The following is a 12,316-nucleotide window of genomic DNA, read 5'->3' on the forward strand; positions in this document are numbered from 1 at the left end:
CCAGCTTCGGCAGACAGCTCGGGATCGTCTCATCGACCGTTCCTACAAAAGCTGAAGCATCGATTTGGAATATCTAACCGACAGACGAATGAGAAGAACTCCTCGTCGCTGGTTCGACAAACAACATTTTTTTTAAACTCCGAAGTCTACAGATGAATTAAGGATAAAATAACCATAATAAGTACCGTGAAGATGAAAAGATCTGTTTAGACCTCAAGTCAATATGAAAACAAGTCAATAAATGAGCAACGAAATAGGGATAGAGATAGAAACAAGGCCCAAATCTATGTATTCAAAGTATTTGCGTTCTCTGCTAACCGTGATTACTCACTATGCTGTGGAAAATATCGTCGGATGTCTTGTGTTGGAACAAAAACTTACCCTTTCCCTCGTATGCCCACCTATCTTTTTGATAAAACCGCCATAGCTCAATAAGCTCTTCCTTAGTCCACCTGTTGTTCTTATTTCGAAGAAGACCATGTACGATATCCTCCTCCAGCCAGCATGAATAGTTGGTGAATGTTACCCTCTCACTTAGACCATGCTCTTGATGTATCTCGGGCTCTCGTCTGAAGACTTCAAGACCATTAAAATAGTCCCATCTCTTGTTGAAATCCCAGGATCCACCTATTTCGGCCCATGTGTCAAGAAGGAGGAGCTCGATTAGATGTGGCGGTTGCAAGTGGCGGATGACAGAACTCTCCCACTCCATTCCTGGTTGCATGCAATCACTCAAGGGTGGTACGGTTCTTCCATCCCACAAAGTAGATATACTATTTGCTTCATGGAGTACCGTGCTACCGATAAACCCCCAAACAAACTGGGAGACCTCCAGTATATCCAATTTGGCAGATAGGGATCTCTCTGGGTTCTTTCGCATAAGCCGGAAAATTTGCTTGAAGTGGCAATTATACTCCTTGACTGTTCGATACCTGAACCTCCAGGAAATACGATATATCTCTCTCGGGACCCAGTGGGCTATTAATGCTTCATAGAAGCGCTCATAGGCTTCCTGTTTTTTCTCTGTTTTCAGGTGAGGTAACAGTTCCCAACCAGCGACCCTTGGTCTTAGAAAATGCTTTTTTAGCCGATGACCAAGCCTGTAATTCTCCTTTTTGATCGAGGGGGAATGAATATAGGATCGCTTGATTTCCGGATGGCAGTACAGATCAAACAGTAACTTCATAGCATGCCAGCGACACACTATTTCCCAGACATCTATACCGGATCGATTTAAGATTGACACAGAATCTTGCGTTGATGTAATAAAATCCGAGTGGACTTTTTGGAGCCAGGAAAGCCGGTAATCACATCTGTGGTGTGGTGCATTTTGCTATATGGTTGATTTGGTATATTAGCGAAAACCTGAAAGAGCTAAGCGTAATCAAATCAACAAAGGAAACATAACATAGATAAAAGGAGAAGAAAGGTCAAGAGGTTTCAATAGTACACCCACAATTATGTTGCCCCAGATTTTTTCTCGATGTTTATATGGTGTAAAGACACCATACAATGCTTTGCAGGTTCTGGCTAGATGAAGCGCATCATCAATGTTTCTTAGGCTCATAAATATTTCTAACAAAATTTCAGTCGGTAATATAGATAGTTTTCTCATTATCAAACAAGGGAGGATGAACAGGAAAATAAAAATCACTAGCTTGAGAAAGTGGCAGCACTCAGTATTTATGAATTGTCGACTTAAAAAATTACGAGAAAAAGCGGCTGCGTACTGCGGCCTTTTTCTTACCACAGCATTTTTAGCTATTGGACCGTCGTAGCGAAACGCCGATTCTTCGAATATGTTCAAAATTAATTTAACAAATTCGCCAAATGAATCACAAAGAAAATTGTAGAGGGTTTTCAGTAGCCAATTCGCCTTCTCTGATATCGATATGTCTTCATTTAAACCTGGTTGTGGAACCTGGGTGGCTGCGAAGCTGCCTGCTCCCTTCTTTTCAAATATTCTGGCGCATCTCGTTCGTCGTACGGTCCGCAATTTGATGATTTGAACCCTTCACTGGGAGATTCCTAATGTATAGGTGTTCGTCTGCGACTTTGAGGGGGTTTGTGAATTGGGCAAAAATATTGTGCGAGGGTGGTGGACTGGGACCGCGGAGTTCATTTGGCTTCGATTGTACTCTCGAAAAGGCGATTTAAGCGACGTCGACAGCTATCGCTAAGCTGCGGACTCTCATCGATCTGGTTCTTGGCTTTATCGATGCTCCGTCATGGGCCACGAATCGACTGCAGCGGCGAATTCGTCCCACTTGAGGGAGGTGGGAGAGTTAATTTCTCATCCAGGACGCTACAGTATGGCCTTGTACCATCATTACGGGTAACCGAGTCTCTTCATTACGATGACAGCTAATCCGAGCAGGATGAGATCACCTGTGAGCTGCTGGAGGGTCAAAAGCGATCGACCGGCCTGAATTGGCCAGCCGTGTCTTCGAATTAAAGAAGGACGTGTTACAGCAGGTGTACAAGAAGCAAATGTTTAGCAGGTCGCCCGCACGGTTCTGGACCATTGAACATCAGAAGCGCGGGCTACCGTATATGCATCTGCTACTCTTTCTCGACGACCGTGAGCAGTTCTTTCACTCCGAAATAGTCGACAAAGTGGTCTGCGCGGAGCTGCTAGAGCCTCAGACAGACCCAACGCTATACTGTATCGTCCGCAAGTGTATGGTCCACGTCTGCGGCGGGGGCTGTGAGCGAAGAGAGCAGGGAAGGTGCCGTATTACTCGAGAAAAGAACTTCCTATTCGACTTTCAGGGTAAGACTGTCCGTGCGGAGCAAGGCTAACCCCATTATCGACGCCGCAACGTGCCCGCAACCGCGTTTACGAAGTATGTAAGGGGCCGCGAGGTGGAGGAGTACCTCGAGAGACCTTATATCGAGCCGTCCGAGGCCATCTGGAGGCTGCTGTTTTTCCGCGTGCATCAAAAGCATCCGGCTGTCATCCCGCTCGCAGTCCATCTGCCGGGCAAACAGCCTGTAAGCCTTCCCGTCGGCACGTCGCGGGAGCTGATACGGCGTCTGATGGCGCATGCATGGAGCATATTGATGGGCTATTTCGAGTACAACGCTGAGGCGTGGTGTGATGATAGGCCAACGTATCTCTACCAGGACATGCCCACACACTGCATATAAGCGAAGAGTGGCAAGGTGTGGCGGGAGCGGAAGTAGGGGTTCGCAGTCGGCCGTATGGACCGGGTCATGTTAGCCCGCGACAAGGTCCACGATCCTTTGTACAGCTGCTCCTGACGAGTCGGGTGGGCCCGACGTGTTTCGACGACCTGCGGACCGTTATCAAGGCGTACATTCCCGGTCGGGCTGACCTGGCGAATATCATGAAAGAGGCAGTTATCACCGAGGGAAAGGGCAAGGACCGGCGAGTGGTGGATTTTGTGTGGGGCCTCGCCAAGAAAAGATCTTCAATCGAGTCAAGGAGTGCCTTCTGGGGATTAAGCTGGCAGGAGGGGACCCGAACATCCAATACCACTTGGCAACTGACGCCTCGAACAAGGGGTTGGGTGGAGTGTTGTTCCAGATGCGAAATCAGGATCCGGTGACGAAGGCGTCATGTTCATGTCTTTCGCATTGACAGATGCTGACACCCGCTACCACACGACCGAAAAGGAAGCACTGGCAGTTCTCCGCTGTCTGAACGAAACTTGATGGTTGATCAAGGGGTCCCGCCACCCAACGATGCTGTACACGGACCACATTCGTACTACCACATCGCTCTCAAGTCGGTGCTGGGGACGAACTCGGATACCACTGGCAGATTCGCCCGGGGGCAGGTCCGAATGCAAGAGTATGACCTCTGCATTAACCACGTGCCGGGCAAGACGCAGGTCGTGACAGATGGACTATCGAGAATCCCCACCGACAGGTGCCAGACACGGACGAGGACTGTTTCACGATGCCAGCGATGTCAGCGGTGGTGACAAAACACCCGGTCGAACCGACCAGAGAACGGGAGCTGTTTTCGAAGTACCAAGATGACCCGTGATATCATGACATCGTGAACCGCTTGCTGGACAATAGTCGAATTCCAAGAGATCGCCGCTTCCACCCGATATGCCTAGAAAGGATTGGATATCTGGCCTACCAGGAATCGAATGGAAGCTGGCAAGATGTGTTCAAGAACTGGAAGTTTCAGACGTCTTGAGTGAGCTTCACGATATGCACGGTCACTACGCGATCCGCATCACACTGGGGAGGGCATTGGAACGGTATTGGTGGCCTACTCGAGCTGCCGATATCAAACACTATTGCTCCTCTTGCCACCATCGCCAAGTGAAAAAAAAAAAGCGAAACCCCATGCAGCCTCATTGATGGATCCGATGGATATGTTTGCGATGGACTATCGGACCATTCAACCCTGTGTCTCGAGGAGGGAATATGTACATCCTGATCGGAGCTGATGACATCAGTCGATTCACATTCACCAGGCCTGTTCCGGAGGCAACTGCAGACGCCACATTCCAGTTCTTGCGGGACGATGTTGCCAGGGTAGTTAGTGGGTTGGCGAGCCTCCGTTTATTCGGACCAAGGGAGGCGCTTCACCGACAAGGAGCTGACCCGGAAGACGGGCACCGTTGGTGTTAGGCATATCTATGCTTCAGCACAGGCACCATGGTCAGTGGGGCTAGCGGAGCGAATCGTCCGGCAGATGGTGGTGTCGCTTCGGAAGTTGGCATCGCAAAATCCTGATGTCATCTTCCACTGGGACCTGTACGTTGGGCTGGTGGTGCATGCCATCAACACGCGGACCGGACGATGGAGCCGCATGGGTATAGTCCAGCACTGATTTCCTATTTCAACCTCGAACCGTGGGCCCGTTGTCAGCAGCAGAGCAGAAGCTGGCGGAGTTGATTGAAGGCAGTTGCCAGGACCTGCTGCTCCCTGAGGACCTGGATCTGGGAACTGGAGGACACCTGGCGCGTCTGGAAGAGATGAGGGAGATGGTGCGGGAAGTTTTCGAGGGGAGGGAAGCAGTCGGGGATCGAGCCCGTGTGAGGCGATTCGAACCTGGGGATCTGGTGCTGCTTCGCCGGAGCCAACTGGATATAGCACACATGGCAGAAAGCTGGAAGCGAAGTGGGCCTGTCCATATTGGGTGTGTCATCTCATCAACAAGAGGAGGTCAGCAATTCTTGAGGATCTCACGTCTGGCCTGCCGATTGGGAGATACCACATTGGCCATCTGAAGAAGTTCATTGCAAGAAGAGTTGATCAGGAGGAAGAAGCGAGGGAGTTGGCAGCTCGGAATATGGAGCAAAAGGGGTTGATGGAGCATCATATGCGAGAGTACCGCCGCCAAAAGTGAGAGATGAAGTTGAGAGGAAGTAGGAAGCAGCTGTAGATTAGGCAGCTGAGGCGAGTTGGGTGGTTGATCTCTCCTTGATCTACCTTCTCGTTACCACTCCGACACTCACAACTCCCCTCCCCCACCTTCTCTCATCAAGTTGACGACACTTCTCAGTCCGATCCTGACCCTGACGTTGATCAGCGCCTACCCACACTGAGCTGCCGTGGAGCAGCGAATTTCACCTCTTTCACCAACCGCAGGATTGATCTCACCTCACCGCAGAGTTTGTCTCGACTTCGTCCAATACCTTTGTCCAGCATCACTTTCACCTCTTACCAACGCCCTTCGCACCGAACTACATCTCCCCCCCCCCCCCCCCCCAACTATTTCAGTCGTCCCTTATTGCAGACCTTAAGTCAGGGCGTAGTTACCTACGGGGTACCACGCAAAGATTTCCAGATTCCATCGACAGAAGAAGGCAGAACTAAGGGCAACGTCAACCCCCGACAACAGACGGGATTGCGACTCTCGAGTGACGGCGAAGTGAGGAGCCGGCGCCGAATTTTGTCGCCCCAATCCTGTTCCGAGCTATCACAGCCAACCTCTGGAGTACTCCGGATCTACAAGACGCCCTCCGCCGAATCCGCCAGCAGAGCCCGGAAAGGATGGCAAAGACAACGAAGAGGGCGAAGAAGGGAAGGAAGGCTGATCCAACCCCTGCTCCTGAAACGCCAGCCGACGCTGCAGTTGCAAGAAAGCCCGGAGAAAAGGCAGATCTGAAGAGAGAGGAAGGTCTACCTAAGAAGTTTGCGAGTCTCTCGACAGCGGAACGAGCGATTAGGAAGCTGACGGAAAGAGAGTCTCAACCTTGTCCCCTTTACGCCTACTGCCAGAGGTCATTTCCGACAGGCATTCTCTCAATTCTGAAAACTGACCGCGGAAAAGAAGCATCTGGCGGTGGTAAGGAATGCTGGCGGATTTTTCAAGTTCAATGAGGGAGTTCGGAACAGTGCGCACAAAGACGCAGTTCCGAAGGAGAAAAAGTCTACGGCAACTCAACCTGCCACTCAGCCAACAGGAGCTGAGAAGAGGAGAAGGTATCCAAGTCCAGCTGGGCGATGGCAGTGCAGCCCAAAAGGGGAGTGAACCTGGTGAAAATAAAAGCGGAGAAGAAGAGGAAGAGGAGGAATCGGGCGAGAGGAAGGGGTGCGTCGAGGAAGAGATAGACGATGAATAATAGCTGGAGATTGAGACTAATAGTTATGGGGACCTGTAAATTACTATATCCGGTTAGTTTTGCCGTTTCCGGTTTAGCGCCCCAATACGCCGTCTTGTCACCTCTCCCCTCCGTGGCTCCCAACATAAAAGACCCCACCTCCCTCTGTCCTGATTTCTTCCTCCATCTTCTTTCTTTCCACCCCGTCTACTTTGCACTCACTGCTGTGCCCCTGCGATTTGCCTCGTCCAATCGGATTCCCCGTCAGCCCCGCCCGGCTCCCTTTTTTCTTTTCGGTCGCAAACTGCGGCTGAGCTTTTTGCCTCCACCTTGAGCTCTCCGTGTCGGGGTTATTTTATTTTCGACTTTCTGCCTACGCAAGTGGCGCCGTGACGAGGTTGCCCGGCTTTGGGGGAAGCCATGTCCTGAATTGCGCCTCAACTTTTCGCGAACTACTCACTCATGTTCCGACCGATGCAGAATCAATCAATCAATATTTTCTCTCACCGATTGCTTCCTCAACACAGTTCGCTCGTTCCACTATTTCCCGAATTTGCCCTCTGTCCTTTTCCCTCGATGGCCTTTGTGGCCTCCTCGATTCGCTGATTTACCACGCCACCTTGCCCGCCCTGCTGCTCCGTCCGTGTGACCGGCTTCTTTACGTCTACCCTGTCCTTGTTCTCTGCCTTGGTTCGCGGATTGGTTGTCTGGTGGCTGCAGATGCTGCGCCCTGTTACAACTATCCAATGGCAAAAAAACCTCATCGATGATCCTCTCGGGCTCGTGTTTGAACCTGGTGGCCTAGAGCGAGCAGTCACTGCCGATCAGCACCGTCGAGCTCTTGACCTTGAGAATCCTGTTTGGACCCGAGAACAACGAAAATACTTGAGCCCATCGATCCAGCATTCCCGAAGCGTAATACTTGCCCGGCCTCTGAGCAGATCCAAACAATAGAAGATATTGCTGGGTTTCTTGCCAGGCAGATACCCCTCCTAGGCCTTTCGCTTCCCTGTGCAGCAGATCCACCCGCTTCAGCCAAGCCGACATGATGTCAAGGACACGTTGACGCTTAATCGTCTGAGAACAGGGGCAGGAGACTGATCTGCAGCATCGGGGCTGTGTGATGCAACCTCAGATGGGGCCGAGCAAAGCGAGGCATGCGGAGTCGGGCGCATTACCACCCGATTGTCGTCATCGTCGGTCTCTCCAGCTTTTGTAGATGTGTTTTTGAATCCACCACAGGTTGACACCCGCCAATGGCGAAAAACAACGCAGTCTCGCCTGTTATCAGCTGATGCTTCATCCCGAGGCCAAAGATGGCCTGCGACTGCGCAATCCCGCCCATGATCATGAAGTCACTTAAGAAATGGAGACCGGATTGACGACCACAGTGGGTCTGGATGAGGGAGTAACCAGCGAGGCTGATGAGGACTGTGTCCGATGTGACTGTTTTGATCAGCGGGTGCGTGGAGGGGTTTCTTGACAGGTCCAAGCTTACCCCCTTGATTCTGAACGAGCCCGACGAACGGTTTGAACTGGCCAAAATGTATGGTGAGCAGGAGAGGCGCTCCACTAAAGCGCCGTCGAATCACCTTCCTCCGAGCCTTTCTTACCCCCCCCCCTCCGAATCGTCTGAAACGCCGGTTTCCATCCCCATTGCCGCATCGTCAACCCCCGCGGAACTGCCCCAGCAGGCCGGCTCGCACCATGAACTAGGCTCCTGGCTCAGCAGCACTTCGCAGCCAAGCGACATCGACATGTCCTTTTCGAAGAGATCGAACCGCAGGTCATGCCGCTCGTCCTCCCACCGATCACATTCTATCAGAACATACTCGATCGTCTCCCGACCGGGGCCACACGTACACTCGTCGGATTCCCTCACATTGATCTTGGCGAGGTAGGCAGCAAGGCCAATTTTACGGTTCGTAGTTGCACCATAATTGAAGCCGTTACTTTGTCCCAGCCCGAAGCGGCCGGGTCCGCTACAGCAAAACGACTCGCCCGTTGCTCAATCTTCTCCTGTTGCCCCCGCCATTCATATTGAGGAGTGGGTGTCAGAAAATAACCGACGGAGCTCAGAATCATCAGAAAGCTCCTCGCAAAGGGGACACGAGAATAGCACAGCCACTGTTGAGATCAAGGAAGAGAAGTCGAGTGACTTCAAACAGCATCTAAACCTATAGCTGTTCAATCAGTCCGTAATAGATGTAGATGAGGAGAAACAGGAAAGGGAAGGCAAAGATCTCGGCAGCTACGATAAGCAGAGCTCCAGCGGCGACAGCGAATCCAGTAGTGCCAGTGATACCAATGATTCCAGCGACACCGAAGAAGAAGGGGAAGAAAATCATAGAGAAACACGAACAGAGTGCCAATATACACACCTTGTCCAAAAGTATTTACCCACCCCACTTTTTAACATTCCCCATCAAATATATATATCTACTATACATAGCGCTACTACCCCATTTTTTATGCTAATTGGATCCGGTAAAAAATATAACCAAGCGAGATATCCACACAATAAGATTCAACCCTAATATTTGGTATAATAACCCCTAGCCTTCCGCACCGCCTCCAAACGTCTACCTATACTAAGGATTAAACCATCGATTTTGTCCTGCGGAATAGCCTCCCATGCGTCTACCAGATATCTCTTGAAATACTGCCAATCACTCTTACTCTTACCCATATCTAATAGCTCTGGATGCAGCTGAAAAAAGCATGATTTTTAGCCACTTCTTGTCAGGTTCAATAGGGTTTAAATCAGGCGAGTGCGGAGGCCAGTCTTCGACCCAGATCCCATGATCTTCGAACTACTCTCGCGCCACCTCTGCTGTATGGATTCTTGCGTTATCTTGCTGGAAGATTTGACTAGGGTTATAGTAGGGAATCAGACCTTCGAGTACTAAGATATAAGATCTTACAGTATAACCTTGCCCCGATGGCGAGTTATCGTCTCGGTCTATAATAATCAACTTTGAACGGCCTCCAAGCCAGATTGTACCCCAAACTATTTGCGCAATATCTTTGACGTGGACTTTTGTATTAACGAGGTCTTTTCGGTAGGTCTTAGAGATTAAATGGAAGCAATATTGCTGTCCAATATTAGTACTCTGTTGGATATAATACTCATCTGAAAAAATCCACCGAGAAAAATCTTCACGACGCCATCTGCGAGTGAAACGAGCTCTCTGGCGAGCAAGAACCATCGAAATAGGGATCTTTTTCTTTGAGAGCCGCTTTGAGAGACCCTTTTTCGCTAAAATCCTCCTGATTGTAGACCGGGATGGATTTTCAACTAACGCTGCGCTAAGTTGTTTATAGGTCCAAAAGGGATGCCGACGAGCTAGAATAACTAGAAGGTTTGTTCCGCGGATACTGAGTAGCCTTGGACGGCCGTTTCGAGGAAGGGAATCGAAGGTTTGGTACGTTTCGAAGTGTTTAATAGTGTTGAATATTGTCTTGCGGCTACACAAAAAAATCATTGGCTAATTTTGTCTGCGAAATACCGTTTTTGGAGAGGTGATAAATAGCTGATCTTTGCTCAGATGATAGCTCTGGGCCTCGTGTACGCATAGCAAAAAACGCAATAAAAACCCGACTGGTAGAGAGGTTGTAAAAGAAGAGGGGTTGGTTGTTGGGGTGATTAAAAAAGTGGGGTTGGGTAATTACTTTTGGACACCGAAGTATTCTGGCTTGTTGCAACAACTTCAGCCAAGTAGTCGACGGTTTGTTGACCGACGGGAATTTCCCGAACAAATCAGTAAAGAGAAAGTGCAGCTACAGTATGGATCCGCGAGGCCGAGGCTATTAGCCAGGAAAACACACGCCCTATTCGCTAGGAGCGCTGGAACAACAATGCCGTGGCGAGTAAGGCGTCAAATTCGTATCTGCTCGATGAAAATGGTCTTGCATGAGTCTACCAATCAGATAGCAGCACGTGATGGATCACGTGTGTACTTAGTTCTCTGGGCGAGTAATCATCCCCCCTTGATTTCTCATGGGAAATCTCGCCTTATGCCATCTTGTTTTACTCCGTGTTTGTTCCATTATGAGGGCACTGCGATGGTTGCACTGGCCTATATGGTCCTCCATTTGGAACTTCACCTCGAATATTTCCATTTATGCTTTCTGGCCGCTCAGACGCCTCTTCCTTTCATTTTCTTCGACGGCAAAAAAGGGAGAACGCGATAATGACGAAGAGCAACTGCAATCTGTGAGTTTCTCATTAGATTCAGGGACTTCTTTCTCACTAGACTCTTTAGGGCGTCGGCCAGACTTCCGAAGATGGCTCTCACAAGATTACTATTCGACGGGCCGCCCAACGCCCGGATAATCACAAGCTCTTGATCATTGGAATCTTTGCCGAAGTATACCTTGTGGACAACAAGATTATCAGAAAAGTCCCTCGCAGTGAGAGTGAAGAAGATATGCAACCGATCATCCGCGAAGCTATGGTGTATGACACTCTCGGCGTTCATCCACGAATTGCTGAATACCTCTCCAGAGGCAGATCCGACTATATCGACATCAAATACTATCGACATGGCGACCTTGCGAATTATTGTCAGAAAAACACAGTCGCTGCTGAACTTCAATCAAAATGGTTCCAGCAGATCCTAGAAGCTATTGTCGTTATTCACAGCCATAGTATCATTCATTCCGACCTTGCACTGCGGCAGTTTTTCCTTGATGACGAATTTAATATACGACTCGGCGACTTTAACTCTTCTCAGTGCCCGGGCTATCTAGCACTGGGTTACGAAAAAGCATCACATTGCCTGCCACGGGATTATGACCTTCCGAACACTGAAATTTCCGACCTCTTTGCTCTAGGGTCTACACTATACGAGCTAGTTGCTTGCAAGGCCCCATACAGCGAACTTGCCGGGCCTAAATCCGATGATCCGGATGTGATCAAAGCACAAATCCTACGACAGCACGAGGTGGACCATGAGATTGAATTGAGATACAAAAACCACATGTTTCCCGATGTCTCTGGTTTGTTCGGCGGGAACATCATATTAGGTTGCTGGAGAGGGGATTTTTCTGACGCAAAAGAAGCGCTTGATCTGTATAGAAGTGGTTAATTTGCTAACGGGAATATTATTCAGTGAGAATGGTTGGTTCATTGGAATTCATATCTCGAAATGCACTTTGTCAGTCTCCCCATTTTGTTTGTATGTGTCTACTTATAGGCGAAGTTGGTATACAGGGAAATGCCCATATTTGCATATCATTGATTCACGTCTAACCAAGAATTTGCCAAAGACAAAGCAAAAAAGTCATTGTCTTTAATCAATTTCTTATGAGTTCTTTGAACCACAATTCCCGACCTGAACCGCGACAACCATAAAATCTTCATATTTCCGATAGCTCTGTATCGCGAATTAGTTGATGATCAAACTGGAATGGTTGGTGAAATGCCGTGCCTATTGAGCCTACTCCCTAGAGCTATTTTTTAGCCCAGGAAGGCAGACCCTTCCTCTGTCGACTAGACCCGGATGGAACATATTTGTAGTCAGGACAATCTTTGTGTTCGCCCGAGGCGGGTTTCTTGTCGCACTCGTCAATGATCGTTTCGTTTTTGGGCTCGCCGCCAACTGTCTTAGTGATAAAGTATTCGGTGCATATGGTGGTCCACTGTTCTATTAGCATAACAGTGGAATAAAGGGAAGTTACTATATCCATACAATGGCTAGATCAGAGATTGTGGAAGGAAAGTCGATGAAGGGTTGAAAGAAATTGTTGATGAATGAAGGGAGGTATATATCATTTTGTAG

The 12,316-nt window shown here is 49.3% G+C and overlaps 5 protein-coding genes across 5 annotated transcripts; 2 read left to right on the top strand and 3 right to left on the bottom strand.

Moving 5' to 3' along the window:
• Window positions 1–2,490: 2,490 nt before the first annotated feature.
• NUU61_001333 (uncharacterized protein) lies at window positions 2,491–4,816 on the top strand (the record flags this gene model as incomplete). The annotated part of the gene is made up of 6 exons (XM_056651915.1): window positions 2,491–2,781; window positions 2,848–3,113; window positions 3,224–3,528; window positions 3,640–3,917; window positions 4,051–4,244; window positions 4,564–4,816. The coding sequence occupies 6 exons, from the start codon at window positions 2,491–2,493 to the stop codon at window positions 4,814–4,816; spliced, it is 1,587 nt and encodes a 528-aa protein (XP_056515182.1).
• A 34-nt stretch (window positions 4,817–4,850) lies between these two features.
• NUU61_001334 (uncharacterized protein) lies at window positions 4,851–5,120 on the bottom strand (the record flags this gene model as incomplete). The annotated part of the gene is made up of 1 exon (XM_056651916.1): window positions 4,851–5,120. One exon carries the CDS (start codon window positions 5,118–5,120, stop codon window positions 4,851–4,853), a length of 270 nt encoding a protein of 89 aa, XP_056515183.1.
• Window positions 5,121–7,051: 1,931 nt separating this feature from the next.
• Window positions 7,052–7,580, bottom strand: NUU61_001335 (uncharacterized protein; the record flags this gene model as incomplete). Its single annotated transcript, XM_056651917.1, has 2 exons — window positions 7,052–7,263; window positions 7,352–7,580. 2 exons carry the CDS (start codon window positions 7,578–7,580, stop codon window positions 7,052–7,054), a joined length of 441 nt encoding a protein of 146 aa, XP_056515184.1.
• Window positions 7,581–7,707: 127 nt separating this feature from the next.
• Window positions 7,708–8,881, bottom strand: NUU61_001336 (uncharacterized protein; the record flags this gene model as incomplete). The annotated part of the gene is made up of 4 exons (XM_056651918.1): window positions 7,708–7,979; window positions 8,032–8,105; window positions 8,147–8,515; window positions 8,757–8,881. The coding sequence occupies 4 exons, from the start codon at window positions 8,879–8,881 to the stop codon at window positions 7,708–7,710; spliced, it is 840 nt and encodes a 279-aa protein (XP_056515185.1).
• Window positions 8,882–10,584: 1,703 nt separating this feature from the next.
• Window positions 10,585–11,623, top strand: NUU61_001337 (uncharacterized protein; the record flags this gene model as incomplete). Its single annotated transcript, XM_056651919.1, has 2 exons — window positions 10,585–10,749; window positions 10,799–11,623. 2 exons carry the CDS (start codon window positions 10,585–10,587, stop codon window positions 11,621–11,623), a joined length of 990 nt encoding a protein of 329 aa, XP_056515186.1.
• Window positions 11,624–12,316: the final 693 nt, after the last annotated feature.

Source organism: Penicillium alfredii (genome assembly GCF_028826965.1).
Source record: "Penicillium alfredii strain IBT 34128 chromosome Unknown utg000002l_segment0_segment0, whole genome shotgun sequence".
Classification (NCBI taxonomy): Eukaryota; Fungi; Ascomycota; class Eurotiomycetes; order Eurotiales; family Aspergillaceae; genus Penicillium; species Penicillium alfredii.